The sequence below is a fragment of the Pleurodeles waltl genome, chromosome 3_1, assembly GCF_031143425.1.
Source record: "Pleurodeles waltl isolate 20211129_DDA chromosome 3_1, aPleWal1.hap1.20221129, whole genome shotgun sequence".
Taxonomy (NCBI): Eukaryota; Metazoa; Chordata; class Amphibia; order Caudata; family Salamandridae; genus Pleurodeles; species Pleurodeles waltl.
Genome location: NC_090440.1, coordinates 1,904,454,057 through 1,904,477,051, shown reverse-complemented (window position 1 = coordinate 1,904,477,051; position 22,995 = coordinate 1,904,454,057). Strand labels below are relative to the sequence as shown.

Below are 22,995 nucleotides of genomic sequence, written 5' to 3'. Positions count from 1 at the left end.
CCAGGACTGTGGTAGCAGCAGTTGCTCTGGTTGAATGAGCGCGCAAACCCTCAGGGGGGTTGCTTTTTCACCAAAGCGTTGCATATATTGATGCAGAGGACTACCCATCCCGAGATGGTCCTCTTCTGCACCACCTTCCCTTTTCTAGCACCCACTTATCCCACAAAAGGGTTGATAGTCCACGCGGAAATCTTTGGTACAATCTAGGTAGAACGCTAATGCTCTTTTTGGATCCAGACGGTGGAGTCTCTCCTCCTCATGAGAGGGATGTGGGGGTGCGTAAAAAGTAGGCAGGGTGATAGATTGGCCTACGGAAGTCCTGGTACGAATAACCACTTTGTCAGGATGCACTGCTAGGAATGGTAGCTTCGAAGAAAGAGCCTGAGGCTCACTTACTCTGCGAGCAGAGGTGTTGGCAATCAAGAAAGTTGTTTTAAGGGTTAAGAGCCGTAAAGGACAGTTGTGGAGCGGCTCGAAAGAGGCACACATGAGGTATGTGAGGACCAAGTTCAAATCCCACTGGGGCATGATGAACGGGACGGGAGGAAACATACTAGTGAGGCCTTTAAGAAACCTCCCAACAATGGGAGATGTGAAAAGAGAAGGTTGGTCTGGTAGCCTTAAGAATACAGAGATGGCAGACAAATATCGCTTGAGGGTGCCCAGAGCAGGGCCCTGCTGGGCAGGAGAGAACATAAAGAGGAGAACCTCTGAGAGAGGGGATCAACAGATTTGTTGATATACCATGCCACAAATTTCTTCCATTGACAGGCGTATACCGTTTTGGTGGGGGGAAGCCCGGCTGACAAAATGACATTACAGACTTCGGGTGGATGGTCAAAAGCCATCAACTGTCGCCGCTTAATCTCCACGCAAGGAGGCGAAACTGGACAGGTTCAGGTGGATAACTGTCTCCTGTTGCTGCGACAGAAGATCATCCAGAAGGGTCCGTCTGATTGGAGGATCGATGGCCATGAGCAATTGCTACAGATATCAGACTCTTCGTGCCCAGTCCGGAGCAACCAAGATTACTTGGTCCCGGTGTAGGAGGTTGGCTCTGTATATACTATCTCAAAGTGAGAGATGGTGTGCACAGAGTCCAAGGGTTCCCCTTAGAGGTAAGATAGTGGCAAAATTAGATAATTCTAATGCTTTATTTTGTGGTAGTGTGGTCGAGCAGTAGGCTTATCAGAGGGTAGTGTTAAGCATTTGTTGTACACACACAGGCAATAAATGAGGAACAGACACTCAAAGACTTAACTCCAGGCCAATAGTTTTTATATAGAACCACAAGTTCAATATTTGAAGTAAATACATAAAATGCAAGGTACTCCACACACAGGTAAGTTAGGAACTCTGAATTAGAGCAATAACATATACAATTTTTGTTAAAATAGCAATAAGCTATGTTAAAAGTAGACAGTGCAAAAATCAACAGTTCCTGGGGGAGGTAAGTATTGGTTAGATTGTGAGGTAAGTAGGACACTTACAAGTCTCAGTTCAGCCCACCGTTGGGGGTTCAAGGCAACCCCAAAGTTACCACACAAGCAGCTCAGGGTCGGTCAGGTGCAGAGGTCAAAGAGATGCCCAAAACAGTCTGGACTGCCAGCAGGTCAGGTTTTGTAGAGCACTGGGGGGGGAACACAAGTAGGCATGCAAAACACACCCTCAGCGGCACAGGGGCGGCCGCGTGCAGAGTGCAAAGCAGGCATCGGGTTTTGTATAGGAAACAAGTGAGGGTGCCGGGGGTCACTCTAGTGGTGCAGCCAGGGCACAGGGGGGCTTCTCGGGCCAGCCACCAACTGGGCTAGGCAGAGGGTTGCCTGGGGACCACTCCTGCACTGAGGTTCGGTTCCTTCTGGTCCTGGGAGCTGCGGGTGCAGTGCTTGGTCCAGGTGTCGGGTCCCTAGTTACAGGCAGTGGCGGTCAGGGGGAGTGTAGCTGTGGAGGTCCAGGGGGGTCATCTCGGGCTACTCACGAGGTCACAGTCGCCTGAGAGTCCTCCCTGTGGTGTTAGTTCTCGGGAACTTGAGCCAGGGGCGTCAGGAGCAGAGGGTGAAGTCTCACGCTTCCGGCGGGAAGAGTGAGGTCTTTGAAAGTTGCAGAAAAGTTGCAATATTGTTGCTGTTTGTTGAGCAGAGCCGCTGCTCACAGGAGTTTCTTGGTCCTTAGGTTCAAGGCAGTCCTCCGAGGCTTCAGAGGTCACTGGTCCCTTTTGGATGCGTCGCTGTTGCAGTTTTTCGAGTCAGGAGACAGGCTGGTAGGGCTGGGACCAAAGCAGTTGTCTTCTGTCGTCATTGCAGGGCTTTCAGGTCAGCAGTCCTTCTTGTTTCAGGTTGCAGGAATCCGATTTCCTGGGTTCAGGGGTGCCCCTAAATACTAAATTTAGGGGGGTGTTGAGATCTGGGAGGGCAGTAGCCAATGGCTACTCTCCTGGAGGGTGACTACACCCTCTTTGTGCCTCCTCCCTGAGGGGAGGGGAAGGGCATATCCCTAATCCTATTGGGGGAATCCTCCAAAACTAAGATGGAGGATTTCTAAAGGCAGGGGTCACCTCAGCTCAGGGCACCTTAGGGGCTGTCCTCCTGGTTGGTGACTCCTCCTTGTTTTTCTAATTATCTCCTCCAGCCTTGCCGCCAAAAGTGGGGGCAGTGGCCGGAGGGGTGGGCATCTCCACTAGCTGGGATGCCCTGTGGCGCTGTAACAAAAGGGGTGAGCCTTTGAGGCTCACCGCCAGGTGTTACAGTTCCTGCAGGGGGAGGTGAGAAGCACCTCCACCCAGTACAGGCTTTGTTCCTGGCCATAGAGTGACAAAGGCACTCAACCCCATGTGGCCAGCAACTCGTCTGGTTGTGGCAGGCTGGCAGAAACTGGTCAGCCCCACACTAGAAGTCAGATTGGTATTCAGGGGGCATCTCTAAAATGCCCCCTGGGTGCATTTTACAATAAATTCCACACTGGCATCAGTGTGCATTTATTGTGCTGAGAAGTTTGATACCAAACGTCCCAGATTTCAGTGTAGTCATTATGGAACTGTGGAGTTAGTGTTTGACAAACTCCCAGACCATATACTCTTATGGCTACCCTGCACTTACAATGTCTAAGGTTTTGCTTAGACACTCTAGGGGCATAGTGCTCATGCACATATGCCCTCACCTGGGGTATAGTGCACCCTGCCTTAGGGCTGCAAGGCCTGCTAGAGGGGTGACTTACCTATGCCACAGGCAGGGTAAGGTTGGCATGGCACTCTGAGGGGAGTGCCATGTCGACTTAGTTATTTTCTCCCCACCAGCACACACAAGCTGTGATGCAGTGTGCATGTGCTGAGTGAGGGGTCCCCAGGGTGGCATAAGACATGCTGCAGCCCTTAGAGACCTTCCCTGGCATCAGTGCCCTTGGCACCAGGGGTACCATTTACAAGGGACTTATCTGAGTGCCAGGACTGTGCCAATTGTGGAAGCAATGGTACAGTTTAGGGAAAGAACACTGGTGCTGGGGCCTGGTTAGCAGGGTCCCAGCACGATTTTCAATCATAACTTGACATCAGCAAAAGGCAAAAAGTCAGGGGGTAACCATGCCAAGGAGGCATTTCCTTACACCCGGTCTTGCCTGATCTTCTTCAGAACTCTGGGCAGAAATGGTATTGGCAGGAAGGCGTACAGGAGGCGTGAGTTCCACTCGTGACGAAAAGCGTCGCCCCGCGAGTGTCACCTTGGAAACTCCAACGCGCCAAATAGCTGAAATTGCGTGTTCTCTGCAGAGGTGAACCGATCTAACCAAGGCTCTCCCCACTGCTGAAAGAGACCTTGCGCCACCTCCAGATGGAGATGCCATTCGTGATCGACTATGTATGGACGGCTGAGTTCGTCTGCTCGGACGTTCAGAGAGCCCGCCAGATGTTGAACCACCAGGGAAATGCCCTGGCGTTCCAGCCATGTCCAGAGGCGAAGAGCCTCTTGACAAAGAGTCCACGACCCCACTCCGCCCTGCTTGCTGCAATATCACGTGTCAGTGGTGTTGTCTGTGAACACCTGCACCACTTTAACTTTGAGAGAGGGAAGGAATGCTTTCAATGCAAACTGGATCCCCCGGAGCTCCAAAAAGGTTGATGTGGAGCCCGGATTCCGCCGGAGACCAGAGGCGTCAGATCTCCGCCTCTCTCATGTGGAAACCCCAACCCAGGAGTGATGCATCTGTCACTACTGTGAGCTCTGGTTGGGGAAAGGAGAGGGCTCCGCCATTGACCCCATCTGGATTCGACAACCACCACTGCAGGTCTTTCGCAGTTCCCTCCGAGATCTGAACCATGTCTGAGAGATTCCCCTGATGCTGCACCCACCAGAACTTCAGGTCCCACTGCGGAGCCTGCATGTGTCATCTGGCATGTTGGACCAGCAGGATGCAGGAGGCCGTGAGGCCCAGCAGCCTCAGAGTCATTCTCACCGAAATCCAAGACAGAGGCTGAAACATTGGTATCATAGCCCGAATATCCTGGACTCACTTTTCGAGAGGATAAGCTCGAAACTGCACTGTGTCCAGAACAGCTCCGATGAAAGGGAGCATCGGAGAGGGAATCAGATGTGACTTCTGCACGCTGATAGTGAACCCCAGAGAATGCAGGAGGTTCGCCGTAGTCTGGAAGTGGGAGATGACTTTCAGGGTCGAGTCCGCCTTCAACAGCCAGTCGCTGAGGTAGGGGAAGACTGGAAACCCTAACCAGCGCAGATGAGCTGCAACCACTACCATCACTTTCGTGAACACCCAAGGGGCACTGGCAAGGCCAAAAGGGAGCACGTGGACCGATAGTGCTTGTGACCTACCACGAAGGTAACGTCTGTGGGCAGGCAGGATGGGAATATGGAAATAGGCGTCCTGCAAGTACAGCGCTACCATCCAGTCTCCAGGATCCAGGGCAGAAAGGACCTGAGCTAGAGTTAACATCTTGAACTTCTCCTTCTTGAGGAAGAGATTGAGGGACCGGAGGTCGAGGATAGGGCGAAGGCCCTTGTTCTTTTTGGGCACCAGAAAGAAGTGAGAATAGCAACTACAACCTACTTCTGGCACAGAGACCCTCTCTATGGCCAGGAGAGCCTTGACTTCCTCGCGGAGACGTGCCAAATGATCCTCTGATAGATGAATGATGGTGGCACGGCTGGAGAAGTCGCGAAGGGAAGGGAGAAGCCACTTCGGACGATCTGTAAAACCCACCTGACCGTGGTAATGGATTACAAGTGGGGCAGGTGATGGAGAATCGTGCTGCCAACAGGTCCCGGATGTCCCAACATACTAGGACATTTTAGAGGCAGAGGAGGGGGAGGTGGTGGACTGGGCGGCTCACTGACTCCCTGATCCACGAGCTCAGTAGATCCTGCGTCCGCGCAGGGGTTGTACAGCACGCGCAGGTCGGTGGCCCAATGGAAATGGACGTGGTGGGGTGCCCCTTCCATAGCCACGAAAGTAGCGAGAGACGGACTGCGGGGGGCGAGAAGCAGCTGCGAGGCCAAGGGACCGAGCCGTAGCCCAGGAATCCTTAAAGCGCTTGAGCGCTGAGTCCACCTTGTCGCCGAAGAGACGAGTGCCATCAAAGGGCATGTCCATCAAAGATTGCTGGACATCCCCTGAAAAGCCAGACGTCCTCAAGCAGGCATGGCATCTCAATGCCGTTGATGCAACCGATCTGCCCAATGAGTCGGTCGTATCCAGTCAACGTTTCATGAACTTGGCTGCATCCCTCCCATCTGTCATGGCATGAGAGAGAACGTTCCAGGCTTCTTCCGGAATTTGAGGCAGCACTAGCGCAACTATATTCCCAGAGAGTAAGGGAATAGTGGCCCAAAAGGCATGCAGTGTTCACGGACCACAGTGCTAGATTAGTAGAAGAAAACATCTTCTTCCCTAGATTGTCCAGTCTTATTGATTCCCTGTCCAGGGGAGCAGTAGGGAATGCGCCAGAGGATAATGAAGTCTGGATGACAAGGCTCTCAGGCATAGGGTGTTGGGTAAGGAAATTTGGGTCATTCGGTGCAGGCCAATGGCGGCGGACAATTGACCAGTTCCCCAGTAGGACATCCGTAAGTGCATCGTTGAAGGGAAGAATGGGTTCCAAGGTGGAGGCCCCAGGCTGAAGCACTTCGGTCAGGAGGTTAGGCCTGACTGTAGGAAGTTGCCTCTGTATATAATATTTCAAAGTAAGAACTAGTGTGCACCGAGGAGCCCCCCCTGTGCTTGCCTGCATTGTCGAAGTGACCCCCCGGGACCCTCCATTACGTCCTATCTAAAACCCGACGCCTGTTTGCACTCTGCACCCGGCCGCCCCTGCGCCACTGAGGGTGTACTTTCTGTGCCTTCTTGTGTACCTGCCCTGGGGTATTGTAACACAAAGCTTGAGCCTTTGAGGCTCACTGCTAGGTGTTACAGTTCCTGCAGGGGGGAGGTGTTAAGCATCTCCACCCAGTGCAGGCTTTGTTTTCTGCCTCAGAGAGCACAAAGGCTCTCACCCCAGGGGGTCAGAAACTCGTCTCTTAACAGCAGGCTGGCACAGACCAGTCAGTCCTGCACTGAAGGACTGGGTAAAATACAGGGGGCATCTCTAAGATGCCTGTCTTTTTTTTATAAACTCCCAGGCCATATACTTAGTAGGGCCACGCTGTACTTACAATGTCTAAGGATAGACTTAGACACTGTAGGGGCATATTGCTCATGCAGCTATGCTCTCACCTGTGGTATAGTGCACCCTACCTTAGGGCTGTAAGACCTGCTAGAGGGGTGACTAACCTATGCCACAGGCAGTATTGTGTGTGCAAGGCACCCTGAGGGGGATGCCATGTCGACTTTGCCTTTTTCTCCCCACCAACACACGCAAACTGCAATGGCAGTGTGCATGTGTTAGGTAAGGGGTGCCTAAGGGTGGCACAACACATGCTGCAGCCCTTCGAGACCTTCCCTGGTCACAGGGCCTTGGTACCACTGGTACCTTTTACAGGGGACTTATCTGTGTGCCAGGGGTGTGTCAATTGTGGAAACAATGGTATATTTCAGGTGAAAAAACACTGGTGCTGGGGCCTGGTTAGCAGAGTCCCAGCGCACTTCTCAGTCAAGTCAGCATCAGTATCAGGCAAAAAGTGGGGGGTAACTGCAACAGGGAGCCATTTCCTTACACTGACCTCCACACAAGGAAGACTGAGATTCAAAACCTCAACAGCCCTTCTCAACACCATAGAATATGACGCTCACTCCTCCGTAGCCACGGTACGGAGAGAAAACATGCCAGTGTCAGGGGAGGTGTCCAACCACTGGCATCACCCAAATCCTGTACTCAATCCAGTTCAGGCTCAAGCTGGTCTTCTAAAGGGTCCAGCGACACCTCTACACTATCCCCGTATCCATACCCATAGTACTAGGGTTCAGGATCAACCCTGGGCACAGTAGAGCCCATTGAAAATGGAATCGGCATAGATCGACAACTTTCTGGCTCTGGGTCGTCTGGAATAAGTATAGGGTCGACGTCGATTGTGGTGCCAATCGGCGCCGGGAAGGTCGCGTTAACATGACCGGCGTTGGGACAGATCCGCAAGCGGATCCTGAGGTACCCTCCGGAGTCGGGAACGAAGTCGCGACTTGGAACCCGAGTGGGCCCTCACAGACTCCCCTGGGCCCGGAGGCACCGAGGGTGGGTTGGGTCGGGCTGCCCACATATGAGGCGCATGACCTCATAGAACTCTAAGTTGGGCAGGGGTAGCACTGGATCCCGGAAAATTGGGAAGGTGAGGAGTGGACCCAGACTGAGACTCCTAGGACAGAGGCCTAGAGTGTCGACGCTCTTCCTGCATCGCATCGTGCGAGCGACAGGGCGAGGTCGAAGAATGTTTTGTCTTCTTCGACTTCTTCTTACCCGAATGTCTAGATGTCTTTGACGAAGAAGAATGGTGGTAACTCCGCGACTATGGCCTGACCTTCCTCTCGAACGGGACTGGGAATGACGCAGAGTCGAGCTGCCATGAGCTTCAGGAACCGCACCTTCAAAGCTTTCGGGTTCATGGGCCTATATTCGGAGCACGACTTCAGGAAGTGGTCGTACTCCAAACACCAGAGGCACACGAAGTGCGGATCCGTCACTAGCATCATGCGGTGACAGGAGTCGCAGGGCTTAAATCCGTTTTACGGGACATCCGTCGACGCAAACCAAAACTCGTCAAAAACTAATTAGACAAAATGTCGTAGTTAGTCAAAAAATGACTGGGGTAGCTCTTCTCCGGATCTGCATGTAGGCTGGCGCGGAAAGAGAAGAACGGACGTAAGCACGCCAGGGTGGCGCCTATAAAAGACTGCATCGTCATCACAGTGACCAAGACATAACGACGCCAGTGGAGTCGACTGACGCCACTTAACAGCGTGGAGGGGTACTGCTTAAAAAAAATATCTCCGGAATCAGTCTGACCCCTGGGGAAATTCTGACATAAGGAATATGCAACTAGAAGTCTCGATCAGATCTAGTTTGCACTGTGGTACACCCTTAATTAGGTACACCCAATGTAGAATGAGGCAGTGTGCCCAATTACAAACTCGGATAGTTAACGTTAGCACTGATGAGGGGGCATCAGTGAATTACATTTTTGGGGATTGAAACTGGCTCCACCTTTCCTTGGAGGCAGACTGGCCTCTCTTTGAAGAGAGGGATAACTTTGATGGTGGTGGTGGGGGAAGAAGCAGAAGGTGAAAGAGGCCTGTGGGATACGAGTACCACTATCTCAAAGGGTGACCTCACTGGTCGCACTAAGTGTGCGCCACCTCTATGTGGGGGCAGCAAAAAGAGCAGATGCAAAACGTCATTGGAACCTGGGCCACTTTCTGTAATACAACCTGTGTGTGGTGTCTAGCACGTTTTCTATATCCCCCCACGCCCAGCATATTGCTAACACAAAGAATGTCCAGCCATTAAAGGTGGAGGGTGTAGCTCAATATCAGGATATGGCAACCCCTTCCGCTTCTTGCTATGTTTGAGGGTAAATCTCCCAATCCAATCTGGGCGGGAGCAGAAAGACTGTTTGGCCCTTTGGCGACAGGTTTGCCGGAATACAGGCTGATGCCCAGATTAACTGAGCCTCCATCCCATTCTTGTTAAAAATAATTAACCCTAGTGGCTTTCCACTCCCTATCCACCACAGCAGAAAGGCCCTCTTCGGTGGGTGGAAGCAACTGCCCAGGTCTGGGTTGCTGCTACACCTATAAAAACCTATGGAAAACTAGGTTAAATTTCTAAAATGCTTCTGAGAAAGATGTTGGAGTAGATGCCTCACCCACTATGAACTGGGTGCCTATCCACACCTTGGTAGGACAGTACCACCAGGGTGCACTCAACCGAGGTCAGGATGTCTTCTATAAATCTCTACTGGATTTGAAGCAGGGATCCAGAGAAACAAACAAACATGTCTCAGGGTATACCCAAGGGAATTTTTTAAAATTATTTGAGCACCCTAGATATGGTTAAAAAGTTGTGGGGGCTGTTTGAGTGTATATGACTCAGTTGCCCCTATCTAAGCCAACATGTTTCGGTCCACATTTAAAGCCCATACAGATCTGAGATCTTCACTGTCTGTCTACTGATTCATACCCTATGCAAAAATGAGGCCTAAGGCACTCAACCTTTTCTAAAACTTCTATTGGAAAAGCCTGGTGAAAGTAGAAGATTTATCAAATAACCAATTTAATGCAGGACCGTAATTAACATCTTAAAATAGTAAATTGTAATAATAAGCTGTGCAGGCTGGGGATCGCCAAATATTAGCACCTCCATAATCAGACTTATACAAAGCGAAACGCTCATTAGCAATTGCCCATGTCTGTGTTGTGGCTAAACCTACCTTTCAAAATTTCCGGTGGTCTAGTGGGGGAACCACTGCTCAGAGATCACTCTCCTCTGGCTATCCATGAGTGGGGAACTACTAGAGAAAGGTACCATTGGAAAGGGAACACAATGAATGCTGCCGAGCCTGAGGGTCTGGCAGCTTTCACAAACTGACATCAATGTGCAAGGGATGCTTTACAAGACAGTAAACAGAAAAACATATTGTGTGCTGCAATGGAAGCTCTTCGTTAGCAACTCAAGTTAAAGGATTAAAAAGATAATTCCTCTAGTAAGAGCATGAAAGGGACTTCCTTTCTTTAGGGGGAGGACATCACATCTTTCACACTAAATGGGCTAAGGTTAGCGCACACCTAGAACACATAGGATATAGTGCAAATAAGGAGTATGTTACTTATTGTGTAAGCATCTATTCGTAGTGCTGCAGATTCACATGCTATGCACACTCCTGCCACCTAGTGTTGGACTCTACTCTACAATTTGTTTTTCTGAAATAAGTCTTTTATTGCTGACATGATGTCGAGACAACTCCTCTTCAAAAATGCACATGTTCAATGGTTCCACTGTTAGATTGTTAATTTTTACCCACAAGTGAGGATGGTGGTAGTGTACATATTGAAAAATCAAGCAATATATGGTCAAGACTAATCTATATCTACATAGTTGTACATGCAATGTAAAATCCATAGAATTTGACACCAGCGAATGCCTGGCGGGGAGGCGGGAGGGTGCATGTGAATCTGCAGCACTAGGTGCTACAAGTAGATGCTTCCAAGGTAAGTAACGTACTCCATTCCTAGCATGTGTTGGCTGCAGATACACATTCTATGCAAAGACTGTAAAGCAGTTTTCTTCTCGCAGTGGCTTTATGCTTCCGATGGTGAAGATGTCTGAAACAGTGTCCGAAGGACCGTTTGTCCCACAAGAAACTGTTGTCTTACCTGGACATGCAGGCTATAGTGTTTAGTAAAAGTGTGTGATTCCTCCATGTAGCTGCCTTGCAAATGTCAGCTAAAGAAGTGTTGCCTAAAAAAGCCATAGATGCATCTTTCTATTAGAACGTGCACGTGGAACTGTTGGTAAAGTGTTTTTTTGGCTTTAATGCAAATTTTTTGAATACATTAAACTATCCATCTTAAACTTCCTTCCTTGGAAATTGTGTTTCCTAGTCTAGGATTAGGGAAAGAAACAAATAACTTGTATTTTCCTAAAAGGCTTAGTCTTATCAATAGAGTACGTTAGTGCCCTTTTAACGTCAAGTGTATGAATTGCTCTTCGCCACAGTCTCTGGCTTTGGGAAAAAGACATGTAAATCAAGAGTCTGGTTTAGGTGAAAAGGGGAGACGACCTTTGGAAAAAACTTGGGGTTTGCCTGTAGTCGCATCTTATCTTGAAAAACCTGCAAATAAGGTTTTCTATTGTGAGAGCATGTATTTCATTGACCCTTCTGAGAGAGATATCTACTTAAAAAGCGACTTTCCATGACAGAAACTGTAATGGGCAGGAATGTAGTGGTTCAAAAGGGGTGGACATCAACCTTGTAAGAACACTGAGATTCCAAGAGGGTACTGGTGGTACGTGTGGTGGAATTATTCTCTTTAACCCTTCCATAAAAGCCTTAATGACTGGTATACACAAGAGTGACTGCAGTTTCCTGGATATGCTGCAATTAACGCCAGGTGAAATTGTATGGAAGTGTATGCTAGATGTGATTTTGCTAAATGTAACAAGTAGCATACTATTCGTTGCACCATTGGCCCACAAAGATCTATCTTGCTGGGCTATGTAGTAATGGCTGAAGCTTTTCCACTTAGCTGCGTAACAAGCTTTAGTGGTTGGAAGTCTTACCTCCCACAGAATGTCCATACACTGGAGGCAATTGCAAGAATCCAAATTGTATGACTTTGGGAGCCAAATTGCCAAGTTCAGTTCTATTGGGTTGGGATTTGTGACTCTGCCTTTACTGGGAGTGAGAAGGCCTGGAATGATGGAGAGCCTATCATGAGGTACTAGAGACATCTCCAGGAGTTTCATCTACCAGGGTTGTTGTGCCCTGGTGTGTGCTACTACGATCATCTTGAGAGATGTGTGTCTGAGTTTCCTAACAAGGTAAGGAATGAGTGGGAGAGGCAGATATGTGTAGGCAAATATCCCTGACCAGTTCACCCAAAGAGCATTTCCCATGGTGATACCTGGAGGCAAAGTTTTGGCATTTTGCGTTTTCTACAGTGGCAAGCAGGTCCACCTCCAGTGTCTCCACCATTGGAAATAGCAGTGGAGGACTCTGGGTGCATGGTCATAGACCTCTTGCTGCATCCCGCTTAGCAAGTCTGCCACCAAATTGTCCATCCTCAGGAGATATTCCGCCAAGAGGTAGACATGATTGCAGACAGCTCAATGCCAAATTTATTACGCTAATCTAGACAATTGTATCGAGTGTGTTGCTACTCTTGCTTTTGAATGTAATACATTGCCTCAACACAAAAAGGGCATGTGGGAAAGCCATTCTTTTGGAAGAGGAGACCTCACACACTGTTCGTGTCATGCTTCATCACAGGCAACCTCTCCCCACCCTGGTGGGGTAATGACACCAGGGCGGCCTTAACCTGTTGAAGGGTTCAAAAGGAGGGTGTTCTTAAATAAAGAACAACTGGACAGGTGACAGGATCCAGATAAGTTCAAAATATCTTTGAGTACCCATGCATATCATCATTAATAGTGGGACCCGAGGTATATCTAAAAACCTCAATGAGATGGTCAGTGAGAACAATGGCTCAAAACATCTCCCTAAGCCAACATGTTTTTGCCCCTGTGGTTAGCCTAACTGGTCTTGCGCATTCGTCAAGGCCAAGTATCCCTAATGGACCTGTCTATTCGCCAACAGCAAAAATATGGTAACACCAAGGTGAATCCTACCTGGATTTAAATATGTTGTAACCAGATGTTAGGGTATACCAGTTCCCCAGTCTGAGAGGGGACTATGTCCACTGTAGTCACACATTCGTCATGAGGCCATAGCACCAGATCGCCTACGCTGAGCAGAGAGGATGTAAGTGGGCACTGATTGTGAAACTCGATTCATGTAACAGATTGATGGTAGTATGTGTGTCCTGGACTCTTATCAGGCAATCGTCTAGATATGGGAAGACGTGAATGTTGTGTCTTTTCAGATAGGCTGCCACAACTGCAAGACATTTAGTAAACACTCGTGGAGCTGTCAACACCCCGAATGGCAAAACCCTGAACTAGTAATAGCATCTACTCACCACAAACCTGTGTTAACAGCGATGTGTCGGATGAACTGGTACATAAAAAGCAGACCCCTCTCAGATCAAGTGCCATCATGAAGTCACCTTACTGAAGTAGTGAAATCACATCCTGCAACGTCACCATGTGAATGTTCTGACAGAATGGAACAATTGAGGGCCCGTGGGTCTAGTATCAGCCTGAGCATCCCGTCTTTTTTGGGATTCAATAAGTAGAGGGAAAACGCCCCTTTACCATGGTGACTGTTTCAAACATGTTCTATGGCACCTTTCAACAAAAGTGCTTTTACCTCCTCTTTGAGAAGGTGAAGGTGGTGAAGGCTGATGGTCTGTGTGCATGGCGGTTTGTTTGAGGGAGTGGATGTAAGTTCTAGGCAGCATCCGTGACGAACGAATAACAGTATCCAGTGGTCTGATGTTATCCCTGGCCACAGCCAGGGCAACTACTGCAGTCTTCCCCCAACCCGTGCTGTGCGTCTGGGAAGATTGTGAGGCGAGTTACTGGAGATAGAGGTTCTCTTCCTAGGAGCTCCTGTACCTCAGTCTTTCTGATTACCACGCCCTGTATCATCCCCTGTAGTAACTTGTACCTCTGTGGTGGTGGCATGTCTGCTGCTACTTTTGGTAAGACTGGGTCTCAGTGGTGGTCTTTGCCACCCCTCTGCCCTATCTACGAAAGGCATACTGTCATAATGTTGTGGACTGAAGTGTCCCCACGGATTTTGCAATCTCCATATTCTTCTTGATTTTTAGGTCGAGCGTGCAAGCGCTTTGACCTGTTGTAAGTATTGTGGGCTTTTAAACTCGTCCACCTCACACCCATCCCTTTCATTCGTTCATGGGCTTGCCTTTAAAAAATCCTTTGTTATCATTGGTAAATGTTTTACGTTTGTCCCTCCTAGGGGTGGTTTTGTTACCGCATTGCAGACTGCAACTGTTACATGGATAACTGCACGACTGCCGATAAGTTTGACTGCCAGCGAACTTCTTTTCTTTTTGTGTCGCTCCTTTGCGCTCATGCACATGGCGGCCATGGCGCTTTGAATCGGCTCGCTTCCACCAACTGTTTTACTTTTCAATTTAAGTGGCAAGAAAAGTCCAGTTAGGAATGTACAACATTAGTAACTCAAACTCGAGCAAAAGCGAGACCCATTGCATATGCTTGTTTCTCATTGGGAGTCTACCTCTGGGTCAAAGAGGTGTTCCTCATCGAATTGGACATTAAGCAGGTGCTGTTGCACCTCTGAGATGCGTAACCAAGCATGTCTACGGAGGAGGATCAAGGAATTAATGCCTCCTGCAGCAGTGTCTATGCTGTCCAGGACACAATAAATAGTTGCATTCGAAATCTGCTCTGTGAGATACTTTATGAGCTACTCCCTGACGTCCTATGCCGCCTTGTTATACTGCTGTAGTGCAATACCAAGCCCACTGAGTTTGCTATGCACCCATTACTTGTGTGTCTGACTGCCACACTCTTTACTGAGCATGTATATGTTTACTTTCTTATCAGGAGGAAGAGCGTCTCCGGGAGCCTGAGAAGATACCCTCTTCCTTGCACTAAAAAATACTAGGGAATCAGCTGTTGTATAATGGGTCAGTGATAGAAGGCTTCTATTTATGCTCATCACGAGGTGTTAGCACACTGGATTTGACTCGATCTCTGTACTGAACAGAGCAATCTGCCTTAGTCAGTGTCTCGACTAAAATGTTTTTATCCTCTGTAGTGTGTATCTGGACTTTATGATATTCAGAAGCGCGCTGAATGACACTATAATACGAAGGACCGCCATCTGGTGGAGATGCTTTGGCAGGGACCTGCATCTCAATGTCAGAGTATGATGGCACTACTACATCATAATGCTCTGGACTAGTGTGTGGATGATAGTGACATTAGTTGTGGAGGTGGTGTAGTGTCAAATTGCATAGGGTAGTGGCCTTATGCTCAACAGTCGTCTTCTTCAGAGAAGGCTGTGGTCAAACAATGTGCAGCCCTCTCCTCTTGTGGACCTTCCCAGAGGAGTGTTCCTCCTCTTGATTTCGTTGTTTGACTATCAATTCTTGGAGGTTTTCAAAACAATTGTCCTCCACATCCTGACTGATTGTGGTATGGTTTTTTTTTGAACGTCATGTCCTTATGAGTCTTTTGCTTTTCATGCTCCTATAGTGTGTGTACTGTTGATGCCATTGCCTTTTTAGGAGTCAAGGTGCAGTTTGGCTCCGATTAAGTATGTTGTGTCGATGCCGTACGTTTAGTCTGCTCCAATGGCTTTGCTGGACCTACAAGGCGACGTGGTGTTATTGGTTTTGATGTCATCATAGGCTGCACAGGCGTTGATTATTTCATCAGCACTGTGGCTGTCAGGGCTGTGTGTTCCCTCCATGTCTGCCCTTATGGTGTGGAGCCCCATTGGGACTGATCACAGTTTTGTCCTGTCTTGGCTCAGAGGCACGATCGTGGTGTCTGCCTGAACCCAAAGGTCATGACGCACCAAGGCTGTGTTGGGAGGGCATAGTGGCAAGGGTTTTGTGTGTGTGTGAGGATCGGGGGACCTTGTGTAGTCACAGCCCTTTGAGTGGTCTTCGTTTGGGAATCTAATCCTGTTGCTGGGGTTCCTCGAGGAGTTCCACGGCAGGCAGCAATAGTTTGTCCAGGTTCTGTTCCTCGTGTTGGAGTCACTGGATGTGATATAGTGTGGACTGCACAAGATGACACCATCCTCAGTTGCTACATCCTCTGCTTCCTAGTTACCGATATGGACCTATGGACCTCTTCTGGTGGGAATTCTGCCTCTGCCAGCCATTTCCATTTTATGAGCTAGTTGTCGATCGCGTTGAGAACGTAGAGTTTTTTTGTTTTTGAACAGGCAGTACAGTTCTGTTAGTTGTGCTCTGGCGACAAGCAGAGGTTGCAGATGTTGTGTTGATCTGAGCATGTGTACTTTGCCTTGCACAAAGGGCACTTCCTAAAGAGCTTCTTTTTTTTACCTTACATTACCCAGAACTGGGCATTCTCAGCAACAGGAAAGGGCATGCAAGGAAAGGTCGCCTCAATTGGCTGACGAAGACAAGGCTTCTCATAACATGGAGTAGAAGCTGCTCAGTGTATAAATAAAAGACTTCTTCTGGGAAAAAAAAACAAGTGGTAAAGTCCAAGCCCAACACTAGATGGCAAGAGTGTGCATAGCATGTGTAACTGCAGCCAACATATGCTACGAAACATATTTAACATGCACTCTATTGTACGAGTGAAGCTAACCCAGTCTCTTAAACATGGGACTGATAAGTCTTTACAAATGCCAGTGTGCTGGAGATCGGGTTGGGCAAAGTAAAATCTACTGCATTTGTAAATTCATGTTTCAGTAGGAGAGTTTCTGTTTCCAATGATACTATATGTTTGAGGAAATTTATTAGTATCACATTCAATACACGTGCAGATGTACTTATATTTTTAACACTGTTATAACTAACTGTCTGTGTGGTTTTAAATGACTATTTCATTTTTAAGTAGCTGTGATTCCTATTTAAATGTTTAGTTGAAGGAATTCACACCTACACTTCATTCTGTTTAACATTTACATTGCTCTACATACCTTATGTGTGCTGTCACTGTGTTGTAGGGGCCCATGTGTGACGTGTTTGCAGCTGAGTGAGGAAGGGAGCAGTGAAATTTCCAAGGTCAAGGTTGCTTTTTGTTTTGAGAGAGAGAGTCCTGTTGATACGACATTCATGGTTGGTTAGCTGTAACCCAGTGTTGCTATGTTTTTGGCTAGATATCGAGTCTTTTTTATAATATGAGCACTTTACTTTCCACATAATTGTAATTCTGCTGTGGATAACTAGAGCAGTGTGGGTTTGATGGGGGTGTGACTAGGGCTGCTTAAGAATTTTGAAGTAACAGAATGATGGAATGTATTTCGGTGCTAACATGAATATACAGGGAGGTGCTGATGGCCTCAAAAGCATGAGGGTTTGAGCCTCAGATTTAATGTTGTGAAATTAAGTGAGAAGGCTTCACGTTCCTCTACAACCTAAGCATACAATCAAGGGATTATTATGCTTGATAGAAGAGCCTGCATGGGATATCTGATACATAAGGCCACACACTCTAACCAACTGAAAGCTTTGGGAGGCCCATGGTTGGAAAACACAAGTTGAAAAGTGAGACTGCAGGGAAGAGGTAAGCATCTCAGCTGATATAAGATCATGACCAAATGCACTAGCTGCACAGAACAAGACGCCATATACTTAAATGTAAAAAAAAAATTCGGCTTTTGAAAAACGTCCATATTTTAACATGCCCAGCATTACTCCATGATCTACGGGTTGGTTCTGGCACAGTATCTAGAAAACAAATTTTACCTCACTGTCAACCACAGGCAAAGTCTGCGTGATTCACAGGAACTTCAGCTGTTAGATCACGATGCCCCAATAATTTCATTGTAGACACTTTTTTACGTCAGTGGGAAGAAAGATGCAGCCGCAACTGTTCCATGATTACTGCACAATGAAAGCAAGATTAAAGCATATAACTCACCTCTGACTAGGAGAAAAGCATTCTTCGTCTAAACTGAGACCCTTGCGCATTGTCCCCTCGATTTCCGCAGCCAACGAATCCTGGGAAACAAACAACAGTTTTCAAGAATCTAAAAGAAACACACTTGCGCTCTTCAGTTTAAGTAAAGAACTTGATACCACCGAGCCAGGACGGTCAAAGATTGATCGTTCAAATGAACAAGTTACTATTCTTGGGTAAAGCTGCAAGCATAGATTCCTTGCCTTTTAAATACTCATCCCTAAGCCTGCGCACCAGACTGAACCTGGAGAATTCTTCAACAATGCTCCAGCATGCTTCCATGTGGTGGGATATAAAGCAGCATAGTCTCCTTACTGCCCCAGAAGTGACGGAGCGGAGATACATGTAACCACCACCTTTGCATACTTAAGTCAGTTTCTTAATCTTTCTCCTTCCACACCCTCAGATGTGGATCTCTTTGACCAATTTAGGTGACAGTCTAGCTTAGCACCTTATTATGATGTACAGAAGTCCATTCCACAGAACAGGAAGTGAGGAATGTGCAGTTAGAGTATCTTGCTGACTTCAAGGGGGTGCTGGACCAAATACAAACACCACATCACAAAGTCTGGCCTGCAAAGGATTGACACGACTGGCCCCAAATATTTCTTTCAGCACCCACTGCAGATGGACTTCAGGTGCCTAGCTGCAAGGATGACATTTAATACTACCTTGGCTGACAAATCAAAGGAGTTCAACGGTCACTGTTCAATCTCGGATTGAAGAGTAGGTTGTACAGACCTGAGTGGATTACCCTCCCTTAATGTTGAGGCAGAAGGTCCTAAACAAAGGGTTAGCTGGATCAGAGGGTATATGCTCACACTGAACACCATACTCTTCTGGCACCGTCTGGGGCTATTAAGATGAATTGGACCAGCCCTGACCTGACCTTCCTGAGAACTTGAAGCACGACAGCTAATAGTGGAAACGCAAAGCAGAGACCAGAATCCCATTGCCTATGGAAAGCATCTCCTAATGGCTTTGCTGGAGGAAACTCCAATGCGCAGAAGCTTTGGTACTGCATGTATTTGGTGATGGCAAACAGATCTAGCTAGGGCATGCCCCACTGATCAAAAAGATGACACTCTTGGTCTGCCAGCTGATATCTGCTAAACATGTCTGCTCTGGCTATCAGGATCTGCACTAGGTGGTTGGCTACTAGAAAGATCTTCTGCTGGTCCAGCCACCTCCTAAGGCAGACAGCCTCCTGGCACAGGATCCAGGCCCTCACTCCACCCTAAAATATCCCATGAAGAATATGGAGAGAAGCTTGAGAAATGAAGGAGCAGAGGCACTATAGAGATTGAGGAATATCAATTTCTGAAGAATATGTATCCTAAACTACCCATATTTGATCTCCTAACCAAGGTACATAAATCCATGATCAATCCACCAGATAGACCAATAATCTCTTCCATTGGGAGTCCACTTGAAATACCTCTAAATACATTGATCATTTTCATCTGCCATTAGTGAGTGCCTTTACCTCAGACATTATGGGTACTGGGGATTTTCTAAGAAGGATAGAAGGTATCCACTGGTAACCTGTTCTTCTTCTAATGACACTTGATGTTAAAGCACTATACACCAGCATAGGTCATTGCGATGGTATAAAGGCATGCAAATATTTTTTAAGATCAGAACCATTGAGCCAGGATCTACACACAAATGCTGTTAGAAATTATGACATTTTGCCTGAGGAATAACATTCATGTTTGATAAAAACCGATGGGCATCTGCTTCACCTATTTGCAAACTTCTCACAGGTAAGTGTGAGGAGCAGGTGTCCACTGCGCCGGAGTTCATTCATGACATGGAGAAAGTGATAGCTTGGCTCTGTTTTAAAGATGACCCTTTTCAGATCTGGCAGGGGAATAAAAGTGAAGCAACTCTGTTGAACACCTAAAGAGAAATAACTTGAATTTGGAATTAACAGCCAACTATAGTAAACAAAACAGTTTATTTGGATGTGGAAGTAATTGTAAAAGAGAATAAGGTGACTACAAAACTACATTACAAATCTACGACAGGAAACAGTCTCTTACATGCAGAGCTCTACTAGTCACCCTAGCCAACTAAAATGGAGCATTCCCTTTGGAGAATTGATTCGAGCTACAAAACTGTAGTGAGAAAGATTAATTTAAGGAAGAGAAAAATAATATGCTGAACGATTTTCCCAACGTGGTTACCCTAAATGGGTATTAGATAAAGCAATTCAAAGAGTAAATGCACGAACTAGGACAGAAATTCTCTTTGGCTCCAAGCATAAAGATGACATCACAGGGAAGGGGTCAGTACGAGAATTATCACTACATACAATACCAAATCTGACAATGTGCAACAAATCTTACAAAGGAATTGGATTTTTGTTACGTTGTGACCCTGTAACAGGTTACACCATTGAAGAAAGACCTAGAATAACATACAATAGAAATATAGCTCTTCGAGATATGCTTATGAAAACCGATGTCAGCTTAAAAGTCACCAGAGATGATGTACTGGGCTGTGTGTTTTTTGTGTGGTATGTGACTAGTGCAAGGCATGTGGACACCTCACTTGCACTTTCTGAGGATTGCAACACCCCAAAGAGTGACTGTGCATTGTCACATTCAACAATCTACCCCACAGGCAGCTATTGTGCATGCATCAATGGTTTCCTCTGGGCCACTCGATAATCATTTGTCAAATAATGCTTTCTTTTACCTTGATCAACAAACTGTACTTGCCTGTCTACAATGACAGGACAGAATGTTAAAGAGGGTTAATATTAGAACAGATACGCCTTTCTGACAAGGCATAACCTTATGAACTCCTGTTGCAGTTTTTGATGCTTGATATTTAGTTAATAAAACAGACACAACCTAACACCCTCAAGTGCAATCAAAAAAAATAGGTTACACTACTGAACCTAAATCAAAGCACCCAAAACATTGCAGGTGGAAAGATGTTGCTCTTCCACAAAAGTAAATGTAGACAGAATGTAAAGCTTAGATTTTTCGACAACATGTCACACAAGTATCATTATTTGCATCAACAATCCCCGACAACCAACACAGAGCAAACAACCATGAAAACAGCAACCTGTCTCAAGATCACTAAACACAACTAGCATATCTCAAACACCTACAACACAGTCCAAAAGAGAGGAGACATAAATTAACCAAACATTGACCACAGTGGCTGAAATACCAAAGTTACACCCAACAAACAGCACCAAAACTTATAAAGACTGCAACGTGTTGCTCCCTGACAACACTAAATATGTAACAAAATACAACATTCAGGTGAACAAGTTGCTTACCTTAGGTAACCCTTTTCCTGGTAAAAGACTGTATCCAACCACAGATTCTTTATCTTAGAATATTACCCAGACGTCAGAATGGATCTGGAAAATCTTAAGCTTGATGTAGGTGGTGTTGAGCAGCAACAAGTTGACATTGTCCACGTGGGAGGTGACGTGCTCAGTGCCCATATAGACACCACCCTGGTGTGCTGACATTAGTTTCTTTGTGGCTATTTCTGCACCAAAAACGCAGAGCCACAACTGAATGATGTGTGCCCAATGTGTAGAAACCAATAAGCTCTTTTGGCTGAAGAGCCCATTTCACAGAGGAGGTTTGGAGGGTCGGTGAGGAATCTGCCGTTAAAGAGTCTCAACCAGAAAAAAAAGTTACCAAAGGTAAGTTTCTTGTTTTTCTGATAGAGATTTCTAATCGCAGTTTCCTCACCTTGGAATAGATACCTAAAAAATGCCTGCCCGGGGATGGGTCTGCGAAATGGCTTTAAACAAAAAGACATGAAGGACTAAATAGGCAAAATTCCCCGATTGTCCAGGTAGTAGTGTTTTGTGAACACGTGGGTTGAGCATGCAAGCCTTTAGGAGGCTGCTTCTCAGGCAAGGCATACCAGCACAATCCAACAGGAGATGGTCTGTTTCTGCTCTGTTCTGCCTTTCTTCTCTCTAGCGAACCCAATGAAGAGCTGATCTTCCATCTGGTGTTCTATGGTACGATCAATATAAAAAAGGAGAGGGTTCTTCTTTTAGTGTGCAGACAATGGAGTCTTGACTTGGAGGGATCAGTTGGAGGGAAAAATGTCAGCAACAAGATGCTCTGGTTAACATGGAAAGGGGTCACCACTTTCGGCAGAAAACAAGCCTAGGTCAGAATAGCGAGCTTGTCTGGATGGAAGCTGGTATGAGGGTGTTGACAGAAAGAGCTTGAAGGTCGCTTGCTGTCCAGGGCGATCGATGTAATTGCCACTAAAAAGGCTATTTTAAGTGTTAGAAGCCTCAAAAGGCGGCTTAGCATGGGTTCAAAAGGTGAACACGTAAGAAAAGTTAGAACCAAATTAAGGTCCCATTAGGACATTAAAAAAAAGGGTGGGAAAAGATGATGTAGACCCTTAAGAAAAAGCACCACAACAGGTGACTGAAATAAGGAGGGCTGATCTGGCAACCGTTAGAAGGCAGAAATTGCACACAGGTAACCTTTAACAGCGCGCAGGATAAAGTTATGCCGGGCTAAGGATAACATAAACAGCACGTCCGACAGGAAGGAAGCAAGTGGGACTACTTGCTGTGATGTGCACCAAGCAAGAAACTTGTTCCATCCGCAGGCGTACACAGCCTTTGACGAGGGAGGCCTGGCTGCCAGAATAACATAACAGATTTCAGTAGGGAGAATAAAGGCATTTAACTGTTGCTGCTCAATCTCCTGATATGAAGGGGGAGAGGTCACAAGTTCAGGTGCAAGAACCTACCTTGCTGCTCTGACAGTAGATCCTTCCAAAGGGGTAGCCTCATCAGAGGATAAATGCTCATATTAAGGAGTTCTGGACACATTGGGCCAGGTCAGTGCTGATCTTCTGGTGAACTCGGGGCAGTAATGGTATTGGGGAAAGGCAGAAAGGAGTAAGGTACAACGCTACTATCCAGTCTGCCGGTTCCAAGGCAGACAGGACCTGAGCTAAAGTGAGCATCTTGAACTTTTCTTTCAGTAGGAAGGTATTAAGAGGGCAAAGATCTAAGATCGAACAAAAGAGTGTTATTCCTGCTACTTTCTGATGCCAAGAAAAAACAAATACTTCTGATGCTGGTACACTCTCAGTGGCCCCCCTGGCCAACAGGGTGTGCACTTCATGACATAGCAAGGATAGATGGTCTTTGGTCTGCTGTTCTGAGGACGGTGGTAATGGAGGCAGGTTTTTAAGAAATGGAGGGGCATAACCCGCTGTACGATTTGGAGCACCCACTTGTTGAAGGTTATTGCTTACCACTGGGGCAAGTGGTG

The 22,995-nt window shown here is 47.0% G+C and overlaps 1 protein-coding gene across 4 annotated transcripts in view; it reads right to left on the bottom strand.

The window, feature by feature from the left end:
* The window catches only part of TRAK2 (trafficking kinesin protein 2), a 286,386-nt gene that overhangs the window by 61,126 nt on the left and 202,265 nt on the right, over positions 1-22,995 (bottom strand). For all 4 annotated transcript variants that reach the window (XM_069226062.1, XM_069226064.1, XM_069226063.1 and 1 more), the window contains one exon: positions 17,666-17,745. In XM_069226062.1, the coding sequence (XP_069082163.1) occupies positions 17,666-17,745 (80 nt within the window). The remainder of the gene's footprint in view (positions 1-17,665; positions 17,746-22,995) is intronic.